The 25972-nt window shown below is 43.3% G+C and overlaps 1 protein-coding gene across 2 annotated transcripts in view; it reads right to left on the bottom strand.

Annotated features, from left to right (window-relative positions):
• LOC140393912 (uncharacterized) overlaps positions 1-25972 on the bottom strand; it is a 428933-nt gene that overhangs the window by 102307 nt on the left and 300654 nt on the right. For both annotated transcript variants that reach the window (XM_072480540.1, XM_072480549.1), the window contains 4 exons: positions 22496-23116; positions 17070-17687; positions 13508-14119; positions 10672-11289 (listed from right to left, as the gene is read on the bottom strand). In XM_072480540.1, the coding sequence (XP_072336641.1) occupies positions 10672-11289; positions 13508-14119; positions 17070-17687; positions 22496-23116 (2469 nt within the window). The remainder of the gene's footprint in view (positions 1-10671; positions 11290-13507; positions 14120-17069; positions 17688-22495; positions 23117-25972) is intronic.

The following is a 25972-nucleotide window of genomic DNA, read 5'->3' as shown; positions in this document are numbered from 1 at the left end:
GGAAAGAGGCCACACAATGTGTGTGGCAGGGTCACTGCGCATGGGACAATCTAATAGTCTCCAGGTTCACTGACTAGGGCGTTGGCCCCCGAAAGCCCTACTATCCCATCCCAACCACCCACACCTCCCCCCTCCCTCCAAACACTCCCCTCCCCTGTCCCTTCTCCCTGCACCCCCCCATCACCAGCGTACCTGTCCATCCTCCCTGCAATCACCACTCCCACTACACTTACACTCCCTTTCCGTACTCCATACCTGCCTCACTACAGGGTGCTGGCCCTGGGTTGGCAGTATCAGCAAGTCTGGTTCATGGGATGGAGAATGATGACAATCCACACCTTGATGAGCTGTGGTGCTCTGCACCATTGGATTGAGTCTGACTCCTGCCCTCTGTAGCACATAGCACCTTCCACCCGGGTGAACCCTGCATGCGAGCTGGCTGTACCAACCTACAGTCCCATCGAATGTGGTGGGATGTGGTGGCAGTGGGGTGGGATGTCAGAGGGGGTGGGGCTGAGGACCACGGGAGTGGGCAGTGGCTGCCCTCGGGCCCTGGCCCGTGCCAACCTCCGACACCCGCACTCCCCACCAGCGCCCGACCCCCACCAACATGGCACATTCCCTGATCCCAGCCCAGCCCATCTCTCACATCCTGCAGAGAAAGCATTGAAGCTGGTCGGAACGTTAGTGTGTAGGTTTAGTGTTTATTATGGTATATACAAGTGGCCTAGCCCCTAACACTACTGTCCTTTTGCTGCACCCATGCCAACTTAAATGGTATCTCGCCATCTAGCCTTATGGCCTTATGGTCCTGAATGCTCCATCTAGGTGGGTCCCTAGGCAGTACATCAGGCGTGGAAGTGGCCTGGTGCGAATCCCGCCCTGAAACTCAGCTCCCCTTTGATGGCAGTCCTCTCGAGCGACCGGGCCTGGACGGGTGTCCCAGATGTTGTGGTGCCACCCTGTTCTGCCCACTGCCCATCGGATGTGCCAGGGATGGAGAGGGAGATTCACAGTCGTTGCGGTATTCCGGTACCTCCTCAGCGGGAGTCACCGGCACGGGCCCCAACACCTCCTCCACCCTCCGAACGTCCGCCCCCTCGGGGATTTCCACCTTCACCTGATGTACTACAGCATGTGTGTGATGCGCACCAGGTGGTGCCCCAGGAGCTTCTTCACTAACACACCCAACCAAGGTGAGTGTTTCTAGGAATCTGGAGGGTGTTGGTGACAGCAGTGCCGCGGAGTGAATGTCAAATCCGGATGAGTCCTCTGGGGTGTCACTGCTGGGGTTTGCGATACCAGAATCCTACCTCGTTGATGGACAAGTCTTGAGGTGGGGGTCGGAGGCAGAGAACACTGGATAGGCTCATTTCTTCACCTGGTGATCCTGCAAGGTTAATTCACGTGGTGGGGGAGGGGATTGGGGGGTAGGGGGGGGTTGCTCCACATGTGCCATAGGCTCATGTGCCATCGGGGGCTCACTGAAGGACCCCAGGTCTGGCTGGCCCCTACAGGTTTGCTCTCTCTCTCTCTGCAGTTGTAGGCCGCCTTCTCCTGAGGTTTGGATAATGCGATGGGTGGGGAGGGTAGAGGCGAACATGCAGATAATGTACAATGTGAGACACTTGGACGTGGGCAGCACAGGGGTCTGTGGCTGGTGGCCTGTGTGTGCAGGGCACCTGGCCATGGCGGGCAGTATGGTTGTTGGCATGTGGTGCGGGGTGGTGTTTGGGTAGCCTGTCAATGGGTGGGGTTTGATAGCCTTCTGTCGTCAGGGGCGGGGGTTATGGGTTTGTCAGACGGGGGTTGGAGCCAAGGTGATGGTAGTGGCACACCATGGCTGGCCTGGGGGATTGCCCGCCCACATCCAGTGTTGACTACCAGTCCGCCTGGTAAGGCCCCATGGAGGTGGGGTGCAGCTATGGGTGTGGACGGTGTGGGACTGGTGTGATACCTGGGGTGCAGGGCTGGTTACTCATCCTGGCCATCCTGAGGTAGTCTGCAGCTTCTTGCGTCACTGCTGGCCGGTCTTGGCAGCGTGGCACTCGGCGTTCAAGGCCGAGTTAACGTCCATGGATGACAGCTGCCTTCCACCCTGGGGAGCAAGGTACCCCACCTCTCCATCTAGCTGAGTCTGAAGCTCTGCATCGGCAAAATGGGGCACCGCTCTTTGGGGTGCCATCTTGTTGACTGGAGAGAGTGGAGTGTTTATCTGTGGCTGCAGCTTGTCAGGTTGTCAGGCTGTCAGGCGCCAGTCCCGTCCCCGGTGAATCAGACGCCGCCATGCATGGGAATTGCATGTCTCCACGTGACACCCGTGCTAGCCCATTAACAGGTCCTGAATTGCTCCAGGACAGGTGTCATGTGAGAGTACGTTTAAGACATGGATGTTTAAGCAATGTACCTTTAAGAAAACAGTGATGTCAGTGAGTGGGTGGGGCTGAGGTCAGGTCAGCCATTTTGCAGTTTAGTTTTGCAGGTTTTGCAGTTTTGAAAAGTGCCTGGCTGGTTTTGCTGAGAGCACTTTAAAAGTGTCTGGCTGTTTTGCTGTGAGCTGATTAAAAGGAGAAAGCCAGTTTGAGATAGCAACTTGGGTGTGTCTGTGTGTGTCCAGAGAGTTTGCAGGAAGAAAGCAAGGTGCTGGAGCTGAAGTCACCCAAGCTAATATATCTCTGCCATTCTACAGAAAATATATCTATCCTTTAACCTGATGTGATACTGTTTAAAGGTGTTAAGTCTCTTGGAAGTTTGAAGGAACATTTAAAGAAGTATTTACTGTTGCAATATTTTCTGAGTTATCTTTGAAGTAAGGGGTGTTAAGAGATCCAATGTTTATTTATGATGTCAAGTTTAGTTCATGGAATAAACAGTGTTTTGTGTTTAAAAACCCACGTGTCCATAATTGTAATCCCACACCTAGGGAAAAAGCCGCGTGCTCGGAAAAGCAACAAATCCATTAAAGGGAGAGGTTGGTTGAACTCCATGATACATTTTGGGGTTCTGAAAACGCCTTGCCCATAACAATTGGGGGCTCGAGGGTGATAAAAGTCTATCTATTGGATTGGCTTTTGTGAACTGAAAGACAGTGAAGGATTGTTGCTTTTCCGGTGTGGTTTTCTAGTTTAAGTGGGGAGAGTGTTGTGAACAATGGCTCTTTCAGAGACTCAGAAGTCTTTGGGGGTGGAGAATGTCACACGTAGTACTTTACGGACAGAAACGAAAAGCAGTTAGATTTGGCAAGAACATTGCAGTTAACATTACCTGACAAAATGCAAAAAGATTAGGTAATTATGGCAGTGGTTAAGCATTTAAAGCTGCCTGCGATAGAGTTTGACTCATTGGTAATGGGACAAATTCAGTTGCAAATTAAACAAATGGAACATGAGAAAGAATTAAAGTGGCTGGCATACGAGAGTGAGAGAGAGGAAAAAGAAAGAGAAAGAGAGAGAGAGGAAAGATAAAGAGAGAGAGAGGAAAAAGAAAGAGAAAGAGAGAGAGGAAAAAGAAAGAGAAAGAGAGAGAGAGGAAAAAGAAAGAGAAAGAGAGTGAGAGGAAAAAAAGAGCAAGAGAGAGAGAGAGGAAAAAGAAAAGGAGAGAGAAGAAAGATGAAAAGAAAGAATAGCCCTAGCAGAACAAAAGGAAAAAGAAAGGGAGATACAGATCAGGGAAAAAGATGAAGAGAGGGAGTTTGAACTTCAGAAAATGGCCATGAAACATGACAATCAGTTAAAATTGGCAGACGTAAAGGGAAACGTACAGTTGGATGATTGTGATGAGGATAGTGAGAAAGAGCGTCAGAGTCGAAGGCTTAGTGGGAATCTATTTAAATATGTCCAAGCATTGCCAAGGTTTGATTAGAAGGAATTGGAAGCCTTTTACATTTCATTTAAGAAGGTAGCGAAACAAATGAAATGGCCACAGGCCATGTGGGTGTTACTGATTCAAACAAAGCTGGTAGGTAGAGCTAGTGAAGTGTTTGCGTCACTATCGGAGGAGGTTTCTGGAACGTATGAGGAGGTGAAGAAATCCATCTTAAGTGCATATGAGCTAGTGCCTGAAGCTTACAGCCAAAGGTTTAGAAATTTAAGGAAAGAATTTGGTCAAACATACATGGAGTTTGAAAGGCTCAGAGTAATTTTGATAGGTGGATAAGGGCTTTGAAAATAGACCAAACGTATGAAGCTCTCAGAGAAATTATAATTTTGGACGAGTTTAAAAATTCAATTCCTGATGTAGTGAGAACTCATGTGGAAGAACAGAGGGTTAAAACTTTGAGATTAGCAGCGGAATTGGCAGATGATTATGAATTAGTTCATAAATCAAAGATTGGTTTCCGACATCAGTTTCAGCCAGTGAGGGATAGAAACTGGGGACATGAGAAATACTCAAGTGGTAAAAGTAAAGGTGATCTGATGGGAGACAATAAAGAGAGTGTACCTCAAATTAAAAAAGAAATCCAGGACGGTGGAAAAGAAATGAAAAGTTTCAGATGTTTTCGCTGTAATAACCTAGGCCATGTAAAGTCACAGTGTTGGTGGTTGAAGAAAAGCACTGGGAAGGCTGATGTGGTGAAACAGAATAAGACAGTGGGGTTTGTTAGAGTGGTAAAGGAAAGCCCAAGGGAGACGAAGGAGGTGCAAACGATTTTACAGCCTATTCAATAAGTAATTGTTAAGAAGGTGCCAGATGTTTTTAAAGAATTTACGTGTGTGGGTAATGTTTACTCATGTGTATCAGGAGGAGCAGGTAACAAAGTCACAATTTTAAGAAATACAGGGGCTAGTCAATCTTTAATGGTAAGAGATGAGGAATTATGTAGTTTGGGAAGAATGTTGCCAGAAAAGGTGGTGATATGTGGAATTCAGGGTGAGAGGAGTAGCGTTCCATTATATAAGGTAAGGTTGGAAAGTCCAGTGAAGAGTGGTGAAGTGGTAGTAGGAGTAATAGATAAACTATCTTGTCCAGGAATACAGTTTATCTTGGGTAATGATATAGCTGGATCGCAGGTGGGAGTGATGTAGTGAGAACTCATGTAGTGAGCCTACTGTGGTTGATAAGCCATTGGAAAATCAGACAACTGAAGGGTTGAAGGGCGAATATCCTGGGATTTTTCTGGATTGTGTAGTAACAAGGTAGTAAAGTCACAGGTTAAGACAAGAGGAGAAATCAAAGAGTGAAGATGAAGTTGAAGTGCAATTATCAGAAACGATTTTTGATCAGATGGTTGAAAAAGAACGAGAACAGGTGGAGGATGAGGCGGATATTTTTAGTTCAGGAAAATTGGTGGAGTTACAACAGAAAGATGTAGAAATAAAACGGATATATCAGAAAGCATATACGGAAGAGGAATCTGAGAGTTTACCAGAGTGTTATTACCATAAAAATGGTGTCTTGATGAGAAAATGGAGACCTGTACATATGCAGGCGGATGAAAAGTGGGCAGAAGTTCATCAAGTAGTATTGCCGGTAGGGTATAGAAAGGAGGTGTTGCGAGGTGCACAGGAGGTACCAGTGGGAGATCATTTGGGAATAAGGAAAACTCAAGCTAAAATCCAGAAACATTTTTATTGGCCTGGACTACATAAAGATGTAGTTAAATTTTGTCAATCATGTCACACATGTCAAGTGATATGGAAACCTCAAGCAGTGATAAAACCAGCGCACTTAATACCCATTCCAGCATTTGAGGAACCTTTTACATGGGTCCTAATGTCAGAGGTAGGTTCTTTACTCAGCGAGTAGTAAGGGCATGGAATGCCCTGCCTGCAACAGTCGTGGACTCGCCAACACTAAGGGCATTCAATTGGTCATTGGATAGACATATGGACGATAAGGGAATAGTGTAGATGGGCTTTAGAGTGGTTTCACAGGTCGCCGCAACATCGAGGGCTGAAGGGCCTGTACTGCGCTGTAATGTTCTATGTTCTATGATTGTGTAGGACCACTTCCTAAAACAAAAAGTGGGAATCAATATCTTTTGACTGTAATGGATGTGTCTACTAAGTTTCCAGAGGCCATTCCAGTACGTAATATTACAGCTGAAAGGATTGTGGACGAGTTACTTAAATTCTTTACTAGATATGGACTACCCACAGAAATTCAATCGGATCAAGGAACGAATTTTACTTCAAAGTTATTCAAAGAAGTTATGGATAGCTTAGAAATAAAACAATTTAAATCAACTGTGTACCATCCAGAACTGCAGGGACCGTTAGATAGGTGGCATCAGCCATTAAAGACAATGTTGAGGGTGTATTGTCAAGATCATCAGAGGATTGGAATAAAGGAATTCCATTCGTATTGTTTGCAATTAGGGATGCACCTAATGAGTCTACCAAATTTAGTCCTTTTGAACTAATTTTTGGTCATGAGGTAAGAGAACCACTTAAATTGATTAAGGAAAAATTGGTGGGTGAGAAATCGGAAATTACACTATTGGATTACGTGACACATTTTAGGGAACGATTAAATAGAGCAGGTGAATTGGCTCGACAACATTTGAAAATTGCACAAAATGTGATGAAACGGGTAGCGGACAAGAAATCCAAAGTTTGTAGTTTTGCCAGTGGGGATAAAGTTTTTGTGTTGTTACCAGTGGTAGGGGAGCCTTTAAAAGCTAGGTTTTGTGGACCGTATCAGATTGAAAGGAAATTAAGTGAGGTGAATTATGTGGTAAAAACTCCAGATAGAAGGAAGACTCACCGAGTGTGTCATGTGAATATGCTTAAAAGGTACTTTGAAAGGGAAGGAGAGTAAAAGAAGGTTTTAATGATTCTAACTCAAAGTGACGAACCAAATCCAGATGACCGTGAATTTGACATACCTCAAATTAAATTGGAAAATGAGGATGTTCTTAAAAATTGGGATGAATTGTTAAGTTATCTTCCAGAGGAAAAACGAACTGACCTGAAAGAGTTATTGATATCACATGGGCAAGTTTGTAGAGATAAATTGGGAAGTACTAAAATGGCTATACATGATGTAGATGTGGGAAATGCTGTTCCTATCAAACAACATCCATATTGACTTAATTCTTGAAAATTGGCACAGGCTAACAGAGAGATTGAGAGTATGCTGAAGAATGGCATAATTGCAGTGGGTTGCAGCCAATGGAGCTCACCCATAGTGATGATAGCTGGACCAAATGGTACCCAATGGTTGTGTGTGGACTATAGAAAGGTGAATGCAGTTACAAGAACGGACTCTTATCCTGTTCCACCATTGAAGGACTACATGGAGAAAGTGGGACAATCTGCTTTTATTTCCAACTTCCAGACATTGAAAGAACATTTAAAACATCGTATGGAGTTCTTCGATCGACTTCAGGAGGCGGGATTGGTGATGAACCTATCCGAAAGTGAATTTGGAGAAGCCCAAATCACTTTCCTTGCGGAGTTTCCGTTATCCTCAAGATGAAGGGAAATAATGCGATTTCTTAGCATGAATGGCTTTGATCGAACAGCTATGAAAAAATGTTGTGGCGTGATTACTCCACTGATGGAACTGCTGAAGAAACGTAAAAATAATTCAATGGACAGCGGACTTTTAACAGGCATTGACTGCCTGAAAGCTGTGATCACCAATGTTTCTGTATTGGAGAATTGCAGGGGACTCTGTGGTCAGATTGAACTAAATTAACTGATTCTGAAGAAAAATGCCAAGGAGTAGAGGAATGGATGGATCGAGCAGAGACTTTGTTCAAAGAGACTGTCAATCTAGAAGAATTTTGGTTGGAGGAAGAAGAACAAAGAAAAATGGACTGTATGATTATACCTTTTTGAGTGTGTTGTATTCTTTAAATGAAAATGTATATTTACTGTGTACATTTCTTAGTGGATGGTGCAAAAGTGAAAAATGAAACCATCTTGAAATTGATGGTTTATTTTTTTGTCTTGGGGGGGAGGTGTCATGTGAGAGTAGGATGTGTCATTTGAGAGTACTTTTAAGACATGGATGTTTAAGCAATGTACCTTTAAGAAAACAGTGATGTCAGAGAGTGGGTGGGGCTGAGGTCAGGTCAGCCATTTTGCAGTTTAGTTTTGCAGTTTGATTTTGCAGTTTTGAAAATTGCCTGGCTGGTTTTGCTGAGAGCACTTTAAAAGTGTCTGGCTGTTTTGCTGTGAGCTGATTAAAAGGAGAAAGCCAGTTTGAGATAGCAGCTTGGGAAATTCTGGTTTGCTGTGATCTGATTTAAAGGAGAAAGCCAGTTTGAGACAGCAGCTTGGGTGTGTCTGTGTGTGTCCAGAGAGTTTGCAGGAAGAAAGCAAGGTGCTGGAGCTGAAGTCACCCAAGCTAATATATCTCTGCCATTCTACAGAAAAATATCTATCCTTTAACCTGATGTGATACTGTCTAAAGGTGTTCAGTCTCTTGGAAGTTTGAAGGAACATTTTAGAGAAGTATTTACTGTTGCAATATTTTCTGAGTTATCTTTGAAGTAAGGGGTGTTAAGAGATCCAATGTTTATTTAAAATGTTAAGTTGAGTTCATGGAATAAACAGTATTTTGTGTTTAAAACCCCACGTGTCCATAATTGTAATCCCACACCTTGGGAAAAAGCTACGTGCTCGGAAAAGCAACAAATCCATTAAAGGGAGAGGTTGGTTGAACTCCATGATACATTTTGGGTTTCTGAAAACGCCTCGCCCATAACACAACTCACAATTCAATCCCAGCTTCAGCACTTGGTGACTTTAATCTACCTATCGATTGGGTGACTCAAATTAGTCGTAGTGCAATAGAGGAGGAAATACTGGAGTGTAGACGGGATGGTTTTCCGGACTGAAGTGTTGGGTACTCTAATACACAGACGAACCAACACGGTTGCGAATGGTACAACGCAGTTTTATTTCGATCAACTATTAACATAGTAAACTCTGGTACTCAGCACATGGTGAATGTCTGAGTGGCTGGCCGTCTCCTGTGCCCTGAGCCGTCTCCTGCTCGAGTGCCCAGGAAGTGCCGTGTTCCCTGTTTTGTACAGTGTATGCTCTTGTCTGTGATTGGCTGTCGTGTTGTGTGTGTTGATTGGTCTGTTGATCTGTCCATCATTATGTATGTAGGTATGTGCTATGATGTTCACCTGAATATCATGACACGGACCAGTATGTTGAGGAACCAACAAGAGAACAGGCCATCTTGGACATGGTGTTGTGCAATGAGAAAGAATTAGTTGGCAACCTAGTTGTGAGAGAACCCTTGGGGATGAGTGACCATAATATGGTAGAATTCTTCATCAAGGTGAATAGTGAGGTAGTTGATTCTGAGACCAAGGTCCTGAATCTCAATAAAGGTAACTATGATAGTCTGAGGCGTGAGCCGGCTATGATGGACTGTGAAACATTACTGAAAGGAAAGACAGCATACAGGCAATGGCAGGCATTCAAGGAACAAATAGGTGAACTCCAAAGTTGTTTATTCCTATTTGGCGCAAGAGTAGAAAGGGAACTGTAAACAAAACATGGCTTCCAAGGGAAATTAGAGATAGTATTAGATTCAAAGAAGAGGCGTATTGGTCAGCAGAAAGAGAAATAGACATGTGAAACAGAGAGAGTTTAAAATTCAGCAAAGGTAGACCAAGGGATTGATTAAGAAGGGGAAATTACAATTTGAAAGTAAGCTAGTGGGGAACATAAAAACTGACTGTAAAAATGTCTGCAGGTATGTAAAGAGAAAAGGTTTGATAAAAACTAATGTAGGCCCCTAACAGTCAGAAACGGGGCAATTCATAACAAGGAACAAAGAAATGGCTGAGGAACTAAATTTGTACTTTGTTTCTGTCTTCACAAAGGAAGACATGAATAATGTACCGAAAGTTCTAAGAAACCTAAGTATCAGTGAGGCGCTGAAGGAAATTAATATTAGTAAAGAAATGGTTTTGGGGAAATAAATGGGATTGAAGGCGGATAAATCTCCAGGGCCCGATAATCTTCATCCCAGAGTACTTAAGGGAGTGGCTTTGAAATAGAAGATCCATTGGTGCTCATTTTCCAAACTTGTTTGGAATCTGGAATGGTTCCTACAGATGGGAGAAGTCTGGTCAGGTCTGCATCCCCAAAGTACTCTGCCGTCCTCATGTCTTGACTGGGAGTCAGTACTGAGAGAACGTTTGAAAGCAGGTCCCCCTTGTTAGCGGCGAACAGCTGAGGCGCGAGTTGGGTCAATCAGATGGCGAGTGAACCAGGCATGGTGAGATTCACGTGCGGACACACTTTTGCGACTAAGTGAGGGTGGATACATGCTGCGATCTCACCAATGCAGCCGATGCAAAACAGCCCACCAAATCCAGCCAAAATGAGATTTTGTAATGTTTTGGGAGAATTGAGCCCGATGTTTGTGACCATCTGTCCAATCTCTCTTTATGTGGTTAGGGGCTGGTTTAGCACAGTGGGCTAAACAGCTGGCTTGTAATACAGAACAAGGGCAGCAGTGCGGGTTCAATTCCCATACTGGCCTCCCCGAACAGGCGCCAGAATGTGGTGACTAAGGGCTTTTCACAGTAACTTCATTGAAGCCTAATTGTGACAATAAGCGATTATTATTATATTATTATTAGGGGTCATATTTTGAAGCACCTTGGGATGTTTTATCGTGGTAAAGATTCTACATCAATATAAGTTGTTATTAGCAAATACAATAATATTGATAAGAACAGAAAGTTTGAAGTACCTTGTTTAATGGGAACAGTTGGTCTTTCAGCAGGTACACGTGAGGCAGCCAATGTAGATAGTGGTGTCATCAACTGTTCCTGTATATGTGGCAGAGAATGGAATTCCTGCAAACTGAAGACCAAACTGGGGTCAACAGCGATTTCTTTTAGTTGAGCTGGATTGGCATTCCTGGCTCCTATGGCAAAGATTATTACAGCAGCTTGCTTCAGTGCATCTGCGGATGGTTTGATATCATCGCTGGACCTACCAGCAGTGATGAGCACCAACAACTGAGGAATACCTTCCTCTTTCCTACTTCCTGACGATATTGTAAAGTGATTTTGAAGGACATAGTCCAGCGCTGCTCCAGTATTAAGTGATGTCCCACCTCTCAGCCTGAGTCCTTCCACATGTGAGAGAATTTCATCTTCTGAAGAATAGGTATTCAGATAGAATTCTGTTTCTGCATAATTACTATATTGTATCAGTCCAACTTGCACTCTGTCACTTCCAATATCAAAGTTTTCTATTATACTTGTGAGAAAATCACGGACAAAAGGAAGATTTCTACTTCCAACATTGTCCGATCCATCGATCAGGAACACAATGTCTCTCTTGCTTCCTCCATCTGCTACAACTGGAAGAAATATGCATCATCATTCCTTGCAGTGCACATATACTGATTTGAAATTATAAAAAGTCTCGGAAATTATCTCACACCGATATACAACTGTTTCCATTTTCACAATCAAGGTACAAATCCCACTCAAAATTGTACTAAATTCCTGAAACAAAGTTATTGTTCAGTTTCTACTCAAACCCACTCACATAATCAAAAACACTGGGTGGAAAGTTACATGGAGCTGGTGGCTGGGAGCTGGTGGCTGGGAAGACCGAAGCTGAGTTTACAGTTGTTAATTGGCTTTGGGCAAGAATTCCCAATTTGTGAGCAAGTCCAGCCTCTGAGTGCTGCTGGCTAATCAAATCGGATGGTGGCCACTGCTGGGACTGCAAGAAGTCCTCAATGATGCTCATCAGTGGAGCCAGACATCCAGTTAGTGGGAGTGTTCGGCCAGGGAATGTATGGCAGGCCCCGGAGAGGGGCTGTGGATTTGGGAGAACTAGAGAGGTGACACATGAGGTGGGGTTGAGTACCATTGGGCAAAAGGCATCCAAACAGGAGGAATCCACCCCAGCCCCCAAAAATCTGGAGGCCGTTTATGGATTTCAATTGGCCCCAAAAGTGAGCATGCTGCCTGATGCTTCTCCTGCCCCTGGAACAATACCAGCAGAAGCAGGTATGCAACAGGCCTGGTGCACCGCTGCCTGCGAGTCAGCTCCTATTAGGGATGAAGGAACGTGCAAAATTCTACCCATAAATTCTTCCATGAACCAGTACCCACATGCAAAATAATAGTTTTCTTTTTATTCCATTAAAACATTCCTTGGATATATTGAAGAGTGGTAAATGAGTGGTAAGCTATCAATTAGACATTTCCTTGGGGCCCAGCTGTTTCAACACTCTAATGGATGTCTGGGCACTCAGCCAAGAATGCATAATGAGGCTAGATTGACAACTCTAGCTCTTCGATCTATTCTGTCATTTTCAGTGTTTATTTGCAAAAGAAGAAGAAGTTTCAAGGTATGAGGAGTCATGGGGTTAGTAAAAGTGGATATCTTGGCATATAGGTTAGAAGGGAACAATCGGGTACATGGAGGGTCATAACTTGGTCATGGATGGTATGATGGAACTTATAAGGTGGATGGAGAGCATAAGGTGGCATAGATAGAGCATGGAGTGTGTGTGGAGGGTGAGGGGTCTTACAGATTTTATTACAAGTGATATAAAGTCCCTAAACATTGAAGTGGACCTTTTAACCAGCCCACTTTGACTCTCAGCAGTGTCTCTGGTTGCCTTAAAACTCTTTCTGTGGAGGGCAGGCCTTACTTCTGTTAGCTCTGTGACCCCTGGTTGGAAATCCTGCCTTTGCAGCATTTTATCCCGAGTCTGGAGGGCCGAGCCAGAAATTACCAGTCTGCTCCTACTGTCCCTTAGAAGGAAACCCAGCCCAAAACTCTAAGATGGAAATCCAGCCCGATACTCTCTAATCAATTAGAGAGATGAAGAAGCTTGCCTGCACATGATTTCAGTCAGTACTTGACAGCAGGGCTGATAAATCTCCGATCTATTTTTAAACAGTTGCTTCAGCTCACAACCCAAATGGTCTTCAATATTTGATGCTGCATGTTCATCAGCCATCCTTAGTCAAGAGATACATGAGACCCAAGGATTGAAGTTTTGTGACAAACAGTGTTAAATTGGATGACTGAGAATTCTGAGGTTCCACACCCCCTCAACAAACTGAAAATGTGAATGTTAATATAAAACAATTTATTTAAAAAGGCTGGTGACATTGCAACATCGTTTCAATACAGAAACTTACTTTCAAAATAGTGGTGATCATTGCATTTGTTATGCTGGGAGTCTATGTTTAACTAATGTTACTCACACAAGAGAGAATCTTGGGCCTGAGGGCATAATCTCAGAGTAAGGGATCGCCTTAAGTAAATGTTTGACTGCTCCAGACTTTAGCTTCTCTTACCACTTTAATTAAGATTTTAAATTAATAACTCCTGCTCTGCTTAATAGTTCTTAAATTACTCCATTAAAGATATCCCCAAAAGAACAAGATTGTTTATCTTGCTGGAGCTTTAGTGAAACAAACAATAATTGCCTTTACTGGGCACACAGTGTAGGTGGCAAATAGTATCAAAAACTTTCAGTACAGCGTAAAATCTCAATAATTCTTCATAGTTATAACATTAGAGGTAATGCAGCAAATTGAATAAAGTACCTGGATTAATGGGGACAGTTGGTGCGTCAGTCAATTCTTGTGGAGCAGGAGATGCTGATATCGACATCATTACCTGTTCCTGTACATGGGGCAGAGAGTGGAATTCTTGAACACTGTGGCTCAAACTAGGGTCACTTGCGATCTCCCTCAACTGCCCTTGATCTGCATTCCTGGCTCCTACAACAAAGATCATTACAGCAGCTTGTTTCAGTGCATCCGCAGGTGGTTTGACATAATCTCTGGATCTTCCAGCAGTGACAAGTACCAATATCTGAGGAACACCTTCCTCTTTCCTACTTCCTGAAGGTCTGGTAAAGTGATTTCGAAGGACATAGTCCAGCGCTGCTCCAGTGTTAAGTGCCCTCCCTCCTCTCAGCCTGAGTCCTTCCACATGAGGCAGAATTTCATCTTCTGAAGAATAGGTGTTCAGATAGAATTCCGTTTCTGCAAAATTACTATACTGTACCAATCCAATTCGCACTCTGTCACTTCCAATATCGAGGTTTTCTATTATACTTGTGAGAAAATCACGGACAAACAAAAAATCTGTGGTCCCAACATTGTCTGACCCATCAATCAGGAACACAATGTCTCTCTTGCTTGCTTTTTGTGCTAGAAGTGAAAAGAATAGAGTGTCACAGATGTGCAAAGTTTCAATTGTTGAAATACTTAACTTCTAAATTATAAATCGGCTGTAACTGTTAAAAGAGACATGGCATCAGTAGGTTTAATAATTGGACTAATGATCTTTGGCTTTCCATCCATTTCCATTCTTTTAAAAATCATTTAATGAGAGGGAATTTTGACTTTTGAGTTTTTCCATCATTTATACCATGGAGTATTTCAGATGTAATGGGCGGGATTCTCTGACCCCCCGCCGGATCGGAGAATCCCTGGGAGGCAGCGTGAATTCTGCCCTGCCACTCCGACGCCTGCCGAATTCTCTGGCGCCGGTTTTCGGGCGAGGGCGGGGTTTATGCTATGCCGGTCGGCAGCCGTTGGCAGCGCCCCCCCCCCGGCAATTCTCCGGGCCCCGATGGGCCGAGCGGCCGCCCGTTTTCAGCCAGCCCCGCCACCGTGAAATGGACATGGTCCATCACGGCGGCACCTGGCTTGCCTGCTGTCCAGCGGGGTCCTCCGAGGGGTGCGGGGGGGGTCCGGCCATGGGGGGTCACCCACGGTGGCCTGGCCCACGATCGGGGCCCACCGATCTGCGGGCGGGCCTGAGCCGTGGGGGCACTCTTTCCCTCCGCACCGGCCACTATAGGGCTCCGCCATGGCCAGCGTGGAGAAGAACTCCCCTACGCATGTGCAGGAAACATGCCGGCGGTTCTGCGCATGCGCCAGAATATGCCGGCAGTTCTGCGCATGCGCGGGACCACGATGGCCCTTCGCCGCCGGTTGGCGCGGCGCCAACACCTCCGGTGCCGGCGGAGCCCCCGGATGTGCGGAGGATTCCGCAACTTCCGGGTGGCCCGATGCCGGAGTGGTTCGCGCCGTTCTTGGCGCCGGCGTCGGGCCTTCGTGCCAAATGCAGGAGAATCCCACCCAATATCTTCAATCTTTTTCATAGGTTTGTCCCACCATCCATAAATTCCAGAAGGTCCAGCCTAGCTTTCGCGAGCTTCAAACAAGTGGTCAGCTTAAAGTGCAATGTGATACTAAATTAGAGATTTTTGATAACTTTTGTAAATATAGTTTGGAAACTAGTGTTACAGAGAGTGGAGGAGATTTAAAATTAACTCCCCAATTCTCTTCACTTCTGTCTGTACTCATGTCTATTTTTGAGAAGCTGGTTGCATTTGTGGTCAATTTGAAAGTAACCAGCAGCAGGCATTTGTGGATTTAAATAAAGAGGATTATTGATTCACACACAAACCCTTAATGCCAGTTTTTTTAAAATTCATTTATGGGAAGTGGGCGTCGCTGGTTAGGTCAGCATTTATTACTCAGCCGTAGTTGCCCCTCAAAATATTGATTCAGCGACTCCACTATTTCTGTGTCCACCATTTCATCCACCAAGGGAGCAACATTCACTTTAGTTACACTCATCCCTTTTATATACTTATAGAAGTTTTTGCTATACTTTTTTATATTTTGTGCTAGATTTCATTGATAATTTACTTTTGCTATTTAATATGTTTTTCGTAAACCCTGTTTGATCTTTAAAAGTTCCCTCATCTTCCAGCATGCCACTGACCTTTGCAATGTTGTATGCCTTAGTTTTTGTCTTTATGTTATCTTTAACTTCCTTACTTAGCCATGGATATTTTTCCTCCTCTTACAATCTTTCTTCCTCCCTGGAATATATTTTAGTGGGGAGGAATTGAATATCTCCTAAAACAACTGCCACGCTCATCAACTGCCCTGTCTTTTAGTCTTCCTGGCCAGTCCACTGGGCCAGATTTGCCCTCATGCCGACGTAAGTTAACCATAGAACAGAATCCCGACAGTGCAGAAGGAGGCCATTTAGCCCATCGGGTTAACACCAACCCTCTGAAAGAACACCCTACCGAGGCCCAGTCCCCTGTTTCCCAACCTCATAACCAACTAACCTGCACATCTCTGGACACGAAGGGGTAATTTAACGTGACCAATCCACCTAACCCACACATCTTTGGACTGTGGGAGGAAACCGGAGCAGACATAAGGAGGAAGTGCAAACTCCACAGTCACCCAAGGATGGAATTGAACTCTGGTCCCTGGCGCTACCAGACAGCAGTGTGAACCACTGTGCCACCATGCCGCCATTACCTTTGTTTAACTCCAGAAGACCATATTTCATTCCTACTTACCCTGACTTTTACCTAACATCTTACTATTTCTTAATCTAGTACCATCTCTCTCTCCCAATTCTTTGTGTACCTCGTCTTTCCCCTTTAATGTTAAGGCATGGTTCCCACCCCCCCTGCTAAATTAAAACCCTCCCCAGTAACACTAGCAAATCATCTCGCAAGGAGATTGGTTCCGGCTCTGTTCAGGTGTAACCTATCCAGCTGTACAGGTTCCAATTCCTCAACTGCTCCCAATGTCTAAGGAACCTAAAACCATAGAAACATTACGGTGCAGAATGAGGAATTCAGCCCATCAGTCTGCACCGGCCTTCCCTCCTGTACCATCTCTCCACCCATGCATTCACCTGCAAGCAATGCTACCAGCTCTCTCTGCTAAGCGCTCCATTACGTGTTCCCCACCTCGATCCAAATGGATAAGGCAGATCGCAAATCACAAAACCCCCAATACCCAAAAACCAGGATGACACAATTTCTGGCCCAAAATTGTTTAAATGTACTTGTTGGATTATTACTTTTCTCTTTGATCACTTTAAGGAACACCTTCACTTACAACTTTTCAGATGCTTAATACTTTTTGCAAGTCAATCTATCAAAGAACCTGTAACTCCTCAATCTAGTAATGTTTTGTGAAACGGTGATATAAAATGGAGTCTCTCTTTGTTTTGGCCAAAGACATTAAAGGTTTTGATTCAGTGCAAAGTCTCAAGCAAAATCCCTGTGATAGTTATATGAACACTGTTACTATTGCAGCAAATTAAATAAAGTACCTGGATTAATGGGGACAGTCGGTGCGTTGGTCGATTCTTGTGGAGCAGGAGGTGTTGATATCGACATCATCACCTGCTCTTGTACATAGGGCAGAGAGTGGAATTCTTGAACATTGAGGCTCAAACTAGGGTCACTTGCGATTTCTCTTAACTGCCCTTGATCTGCATTCCAGGCTCCTACAGCAAAGATCGTTACAGCAGCTTGCTTCAGTGCATCCGCAGATGGTTTGACATAATCTCTGGACCTTCCAGCAGTGACAAGTACCAATATCTGAGGAACACCTTCCTCTTTCCTACTTCCTGAAGGTCTGGTAAAGTGATTTCGAAGGACATAGTCCAGCGCTGCTCCAGTGTTAAGTGGCCTCCCTCCTCTCAGCCTGAGTCTTTCCACATGAGAGAGAATTTCATCTTCTGAAGAATAGGTGTTCAGATAGAATTCCGTTTCTGCATAATTACTATATCGTACCAATCCAATTCGCACTCTGTCACTTCCAATATCGAGGTTTTCTATTATACTTGTGAGAAAATCACGGACAAAAGAAAAATCTGTGTTCCCAACATTGTCTGACCCATCAATAAGGAACACAATGTCCTTCTTGCTCACTCTTTTTGTCAAAGCTGGGAAGAAAATACAGATTGTAGTCCACAATTGGTTATTGTCAAAAAAACAAGGAAATCTGTACCTAAACTGACATGAAACAATAATTTGTCAAAATATTCAACAAACTAATCTTTATGAAGAATACTTGCTCTGTAACCTATTTTTTTAAAAAAATGAACAGTTACTTGCATTCTGAATAATTTTGTTTTTCTTCCTCCCACCTATTTCTAAATTGTGTTTTGCACACTTTTTCCACTTTAAGAGAAGTTGCTGAACAAAAACATCAAGAACATCAGATTAAAGGGGTTACTAATCACGTTAATAGAGAACTCAAACAATTGTAGCAACGACACAGCCACACACCCCTTAGATATATCAGCATTAAATATGTAGGTGAAGTGAGATTCCTCATGCTGTTGGCCTGTGTGGACTCTCAATCTGCTATTTATGATAGGAATGTCCAGAATCAGACAAGACCCATCATGTTTCCGCCTGTATGCTGACATGGAGTATTACCTCACCACAAGATCTCTGGATCCTGCACTCTGTCTAAATTAACAGACTGTTTGTCCAACTTCCAGTACTAGGCGAGCAGAAATTTTGTTTCATGTATCAAAAAGAAGGCATGCTTTCAGACCCCATCACGAACTCTGCTCCTTATCCACTGACCGAGGCTGAACCAGTTTGCTTAATTTGGTGTCATATTTGACCCTGAAATGAGTTTCCAACCTTATATCCAAGCCATCACTAAGACCACGAATCTTCACTTTTGTAATATCACCTGATTCTGACCCTGCGTCACCTAATTTGCTGAAGCTCTCTTCCATTCCTTTGTTACCTCTCGATGTTTCGACGCATTCCAGCTGACTTCCCATGTTCCAACTTCTATGCGTTTGACACCATTCAAATCTCTGCTGCCTTTGTCTTAAAGTGTGCCAAGTCCAATTCATCCAATATTGGTCCCCAGTTAAACAACATTAAGGCCGGGATTTTACAGCCACTCCTGCCCAGTGGTATACAAAGAACAAAGAACAAAGAAAAGTACAGCATAGGAACAGGCCCTTTGGCCCTCCAAGCCCGTGCCGACCATGCTGCCTGACTAAACTACAATCTTCTACACTTCCTGGGTCCGTATCCCTCTATTCCCATCCTATTCATGTATTTGTTAGGATGTCCCTTAAATGTCACTATCGTCCCTACTTCCACCACCTCCTCCGGGAGCGAGTTCCAATCTCACCAGCATTTCAAAATCAGGCCCAAAGGCTCTTTTTCTGAATACGCAAAGCATTCACAATAATATAAATTAACTTGTGGTTGAATGACAGATCAATGGTTTTGATCTAATTACCATTACAGATACATGAGCAGAATTTAATGCCCTCCCCAAAGGCGGATTTAGTGGTGAGAGGGCATTTAGTCGAGCAGAGGTTGACAGGTGGAGACCCTAACATAAGAACACACATACGTACATTCAAATGTTTTTGAAATTCATTTACGGGATGTGGGCATCGTTGGTTAGGTGAGTATTTATTGCCCATCCCTAGTTGCTCTTCAGAAAGTGGTGGTGAGGTGCCTTCTTGAACCGCTGCAGTCCTTGAGTTGTATTTGCTATTTGGGAGGGAGTTTCAGGATGTTGACCCAGAGTCAGTGGCGGACCGGTGATATATTTCCAAGTCAGGATGGTGAGTGACTTGGAGGGAACCTTCAGGTAGTGGGGTTCCCAGGTATCTGCTGCTCTTGTCCTTCTAGAATGTGGCCTGGTGGCCCTCCATTTCTTGGCTTTATGCTGCTGCAGTAATAGGAATGGGTTTGGAAGATATTGTCTAAGAAACCTTAGTGAGTTACTGCAGTGCATCTTGTAGATGGTACACATAGCTGCCACTGTTCATCGGTGATGGAGGGTTTAAATGTTATTGGAATGGAGAGCAATCAAGCGGGTTGCTTTGTCCTGGATGGTGTCAAGCTTTTTCAGTTTTGTTGGAGCTGCACTCTTCCAGGAAGTGGGGAGTATTCCATTACACTCCTGACTTGTGCCTTGTAGATGGTGGACAGGCTTTGGGGCGTCAGGTGAGTTACTCGCCGTAGGATTCCTAGCCTTTGGGAGTTTGGAATTCCAGACTTTAAGAATTTGGAATTCACTGTCTGAAAGGGTGGAGGCAGAACCCTCACAACATTGAAGAAGTATTTAGATGTGCACCTGCAATGCCAAGGCATACAAGGCTATGGGTCAAGTGCTGGAAAATGGATTAGAATGGTAAGGTGACTATTTTTGACTGGTGCAGATGTGATGGGTCGAATGGCTTTTTCTATGCTGTATGATTCTATGACTCTGTGACTCTAATATATTGATGCATGCTAGTCATTTACTCCAATTCACTTAAGCTAGATTCCTCCTCAATTTTCAGAAATATACTCTCCTCCAATCTAGATTGCTCCTTGTTCTTTTCCATAATTAATCTCAACATTACCATAACTCACCTCCTGACGTTCCAAAGCCTGTCCACCATCTACAAGGCACAAGTTATTGCCATATTATGATCACTGTTCCTGAGAAGATACCCAGCTGTCACTTTATCCTTTTCATTCCTAGGATGTGATCCAGCTCTGCTTCCTTTCTCATTGGGCAAGAAGCATACAGATCAAGAAAATTCCCCTGAATACATTTGATTCCACTATTGTCTTTGTGCTATCTGACTTTTCAGTCATGATTCAGTTGGAGATAACCAAAACGTCTTGCATCTTAATATTGTCAATCAAATATGCATCCAGTTTGGCTCCCACTATAAAACTTACACCTGCGGTCAATCCTAACTCAGATGTTCTCTGATTGAACATAAAAGGTGCACAGTATTGAGGATTTGAGGTGGTTTCAATCCTTAAGTGACCTTCAAATCATACATCCAGTCCATTATCAAACTTTTGAACTTCAAAATTTTTAGCTATCTCTGATTTCTGCCTCACTTCCATTGTTGCCACAATTCTCATTGCAGATCCCAGTTTGATATTTCTCAACGTGCTGCTTGCTGGCCTCCTATACCTCACCTTGTATAAACTCTAACTGTTCCACATACTGTCCCACATTAAGATCTGTTCAACTATTGTCCTTGACTTGTTTGGACTTGACTAACTATCAGTTGCTCAATCTGTTAATTGAGATGCCCGTTTTTATTAAGAATTCCTTTCACATATCAATCATTTATTATAATTTCTCCAGTCTCTGTCAAGATTTGTATTGCTTCAGCTAAAACAAATACTTTAGCATTAGTAACTAATGGGGTTGAGAGAATGGATATGAAATGAAATGAAAATGAAAATGAAAAATGAAAATCGCTTATTGTCACAAGTAGGCTTCAAATGAAGTTACTGTGAAAAGCCCCTAGTCACCGCATTCAGGCACCTGTTCGGGGAGGCTGATACGGGAATTGAACCCACGCTGCTAAACCAGCCCCTATGAGGGTAAAGAATAGAGTTTATAGCTGCAATTGAAGATTAATTAACTTTACAGGCTGAATGGCATATTTTTGTACAGTAATTCTAATGATTCAGTAGTTGAATTGCAGGGCTCATACTACTCTCAGCATCAAGCCCCATCTCTTTTGACTTGCAATATGATCCATTATGTAATTCAATCTCTCCTGCTTTCCACCCTATCACAGACATTCCCGGATGTTCTCTCCTTCCCTTCTATTGCTTAAAAACCTGTATATCTACAATATATCCAGTTCTGATGACTTGAAACACTAGCTCTGAAGCTTTTTCCGCAGATGCTGCCTGACATGTATTTCCAACATTTCCTTCTTTTATTTCTCATTATTTCTACGTTTGGGAAGTTCGGAAAAGGATGGAATAATTGATCAAATTTTCAAAAATTCAATTGCTGGACCTTCTTCTGTCTCAATGACATTCTTGCACCCTTGCCACATCCCCCCACTCCCGCCCTCAATCGCCTCACACCTCATCCATCTCATTCCATTCCACCTCAGTAAACCCCCCCCCCCGCTCAAGTGCAGAAAGGTACCAATACCCTGCTCAACTATTGCGATATTATGGATATATAAATCAACTCCCCGAAATTCTGAAAGCTTAAAGCATTTGGATTGTTAAAGCACTGACACATTCTTTGTGGTGTGAGGCTTCTCTTGCTACCTACCAGCTGTAAACCCACAGCTAGTTGATGGATCAGCAGTGCGGGAAATGAGCACTAATTTCAAGACGTCAAAAGTCAGATAAAGTTGAAGAGCGACTTATGAGGATTGAAGTGCTAGTTCTTTGTTCAGAAGGTGTGAAAACAATAGGAGAAGCAGCACTAAAGCATACCAATAATAGAGAAGCAAAGACTTCATGCAACTTGGTCCGAGAAATCAATTGCATATTATATCTGCAGGAAAACATATAGAAGATTGTTTTGAATTATTATGCAACAAGCCATCTCATGTGAAAATGTTTTAAGTGTATTAACATTACTGCCAAGGCGACAAAGACACACAGGAAAAATAAACTAAAATACCTTCATTGATGGTAACAGTTGGCTCTTCAATAGTGTGTCGCAAATCAGGGAGCACTGACCATAAGTTCATAAGATATAGGAGCAGAATCAGGCCATTCGGCCCATCGAGACTGCTCTGCCGTTCTATCATGGCTGATATGTTCCTCATCGGCTACCTACAATGTTACAGGCTAAGAGCTGGATTGCAAAATCAGTAAGAACATCTCCTCCCTAGAACACATGACCTACGAGTGGGAGTAGGCAATTTAGCCCCCCGAGCCTAACTACACAATTACCAGTGCATTAATCATTGGATAAAATAGTAACCAATCCAGGTACCTTTCGCTGTAGTAACTGGTGGAACAATTGTTGTTGGCAAAGGTGTCATCACTGATGTTGATAACGGTGTCAACACCTGATTCTGTATATCTGAAAGAGAGCGAAACTCCTTTACATTAAAGACCGAGCTGGGGTCACTTGAAATTTCTTCTAACTGGGCTGGATCTGCCCTCTTGACTCCTATAGAAACGGTCATTACAGCAGCTCGCTTCAGGGCATCTGCCGACGACTTGATGTCATCTCTGGATCTTCCACCAGTGAGCAGCATCAATATCTGAGGAACACCTTCCTCTTTCCTACTTCCTGCAGACTTGGTGAAGTAGTTTTTAAGGACATAGTCCAGTGCTGCCCCGGTGTTAATCAATCTCCCACCTTTCACTTTGAGCCCTCTCACATGAGACAAAAGTTCAGCTTTTGTTGAGTAGCTGTTCAGATAGGATTCTGTTTTAACATCATCGCTGTATTGTGCCACAGCTACTCGAACTCTGTCACTCCCAATGTCCAAAGTCTCAATTAATCTTGAGATGAATTGACGGATATGAATGAAATTAACATTTCCAACGTAGACTGATCCATCGATAAGGAAGACAATGTCTCTCTTGTTCACTTCTTGTGGCACAACTGGAAAAATAATTGAACAATTGTGATTCACAGCAGATCCTATGAAACCCCTAAATATTGTATAACAGCAGCAAAATATTGGAACTTGCCATAAATATTCTTTCACACTGTAACACCTGGCCTCTGTTTTCTGAAGAGAGAAATTTGTTCATTACCAAATGTCATAACTGTACATCGTAAGGGCCCTTCCTGTTGATTCCCTTATGTCCTATTTCTTTTAGTCTGTCATTATTGTTTTTGATCCATGGATTTTTACATGGAGACCAACCTTTAAGCCGTGCGGTGGAAGTGGGGAAGTCAAAGGTTGCAAGATTTGCACTTTGCTATGTGGTTTTAGATTTTGAACAGCAAGACCCAGGCTTTACGGCATTCGAGAGATTGGAGGGATTTGGTTTGTTTCGTTGGCTGGTCGCCAATGAATTGACCAGGGTTAGTATTCTGCCCGGCAACAGGCATCGATTGGGTCCTGCCAGGTTAGTGTTTTTCAGAGGACCAGCAGAAAACCTCTAGAGTCTGAAAGGAAAAGCTGCTCTTTCTCACTTTCTCTTAAATGGTGGGCGAGATTCTGATTTGGTTTGATTTGATTTATTGTCACATGTACCGAAGTACAGTGAAAAACATTTTTTTGCGGCCAAGGAAACGTACACAGTACGTACATAGTAGTCAAAAAAGAATAATCAACAGATTACATTGACAAATGGTACATTGACAAACAGTGATCAGTTACAGTGCGGAACAATTCTCCATTCCCCCATCCGCGTTTTCTTGGTGTGCCGTTCGCTGATGGTGGGATTCTCTACTCCCGCTGTTTGCCAATGCACTTTCTCATTGAAGCCATCCCACGGGGAAACCCACAGGTGGCGGTGTTCAGCTGGTGGGAAAAGAGAATTCCAATGGCCGGAGATATCCACCGGAAGAAGTCTCTAAACCCTGATGAATCTACAGTCAACCTTTTACAGACTGAAAAAAAGGAGATCATCCAACAGGTGGTCTAGCCTGAAAGAATCTACCTGGAAAACATTCATCTGAAGCAGAGACTTTTATCCTTTTAATATATATTATTTTACACCCCTCTGTGTTTGCTTTTCATATGTATGTTTATGTGTGTGTAGATGGTGTGGGGCAGGTTAAAGGGGGGGGGGGGAGTTAGAAATTTTAAATAGCTAACCAGTTGCATTTGTTGCCTATTTTATAGTTAGGGCATCTGCCAACGACTTAATGTCATCTCTGACTGTTAATTATAACTAGTTAATTGTGTTTAAATTTGCAAACCTGGTGACTGTAGTTATTGTGTAAGCCAGAGACATTGTTAATTTTAACTGTGTTGCGACTCCAGGTCAAGTGGAGCTGGAATTGACCGCGCACTAACCAAAGTTGTCGTAACGACATGAAGCTGACTGCATATTTTTTTCTTCATAAAATCACATTCTGTTAACCCTTTCTCATTCCTTATCCATGAGTGCCTTTCTTACCTCCAGATTCAATTATTCTAATGCTTTTCTAGTTCCACCATTAAAGGTCACTGATAAGATGTTTCATTACAAAGAAAACATGTATTTATATCATACCTTGAACATAGTAGAATGTCCCAGCGTGATCCATAGGGGGTTACAGGTAGATGATGATACCGGGCCCACATAGAAGATATTAGAACAGGTGACAAAATGACTGGTCAAGGGGTAGTTTTTAAGGAACTTCTTAAAGAAGGGAATTCAGCCCTGCACAACTGAAAGCTTAACCACCAATGGAAAGGCAAAAGAAGTTGGGAAGTTCAGGAGGCCCAATTTGGAGCAATGTAGATATCTGGAGTTGTAGGGATGGAGGAGTCAACAGAGAAGTGGAAGGGATAGAGGTTATGGGAGAGATTGAAAACCAAAGATGTGAATTTGTATTTAAGGCCATGCTGGTTTGGGAATCAATACCAGCATAATAAGAATGTTGAGTCAATGGGAATTTGGTGAGAGTCAGGGTCCGAGTAACAGAGATTTGGATGAGCTGAAGTTCATGAAGGATGAAAGATGGGTGGTCAGAAGAGCATTTAAATCATCAAATCTGGAGGTAACAAAAGTACGGCATCTTTTTGGCACTGAGCCCTACTCTCCTATCACCCCTGCCCCGAGCAAACATTGTTGGTTCCCCAACTTTCAAAACATTTCTTTTTAAAATGTGTTTTTATTCACGAATGTTTAAAATATTCTAAGAATTGGACAATATGTGGCACAAGAGGTTGATAGGACAAATAGAACCAAATGGAATTTGTGTCAAATATTGATATGGGTAGGAATTTTATGAGGAGGTATGAGAAGGGAAGAGTAGATCACTGCAATTGGCAGGATGTGATTAGTGGTATCTCTCAGAGGTCAGTACTGGGGCTTAAATGTTTCACTATATTTATAAATTACAGGAATAAAGTATAGGAAGCCATATATCAAAATCTGCTGATGACACCAACTTAGGTGGCACAGTAATTAATTTGGAGGGGAGCTGATAATTTAAAAAGTGGCATTGATGATTAGGTGAGTGGGCAAAACTGTGCCAGGTAGAATTTAATGTGAGGGCATCCATTTTGAACCTAAGAAATGTAGATCAGAAGATTTTCTAAAATGCGAGAACCTAGGAGCTATTGAGCAGCAGAAAAATTTAAGGATACATATATATACATTTATATAAATTATTAAGAAATAATGAAAAGGTTAAATGGTAGCTTTTACCTCAAGGGGACTGTAATACAGAGGGGTGGATGTTAACCTCCAGCTGCATAAAGTTCTGCTTAGATCATCTGAGTATTGCATTCAGCTTTGGGACCCATATTTTCATAAAATATATTGGTTTTGGATGGGCTGCAGTTCAGATTTA

Source organism: Scyliorhinus torazame, chromosome 2, assembly GCF_047496885.1.
Source record: "Scyliorhinus torazame isolate Kashiwa2021f chromosome 2, sScyTor2.1, whole genome shotgun sequence".
NCBI lineage: Eukaryota > Metazoa > Chordata > Chondrichthyes > Carcharhiniformes > Scyliorhinidae > Scyliorhinus > Scyliorhinus torazame.
Note: the sequence above shows the minus strand (reverse complement) of the source record. Positions and strands in the feature narration are given on the sequence as shown.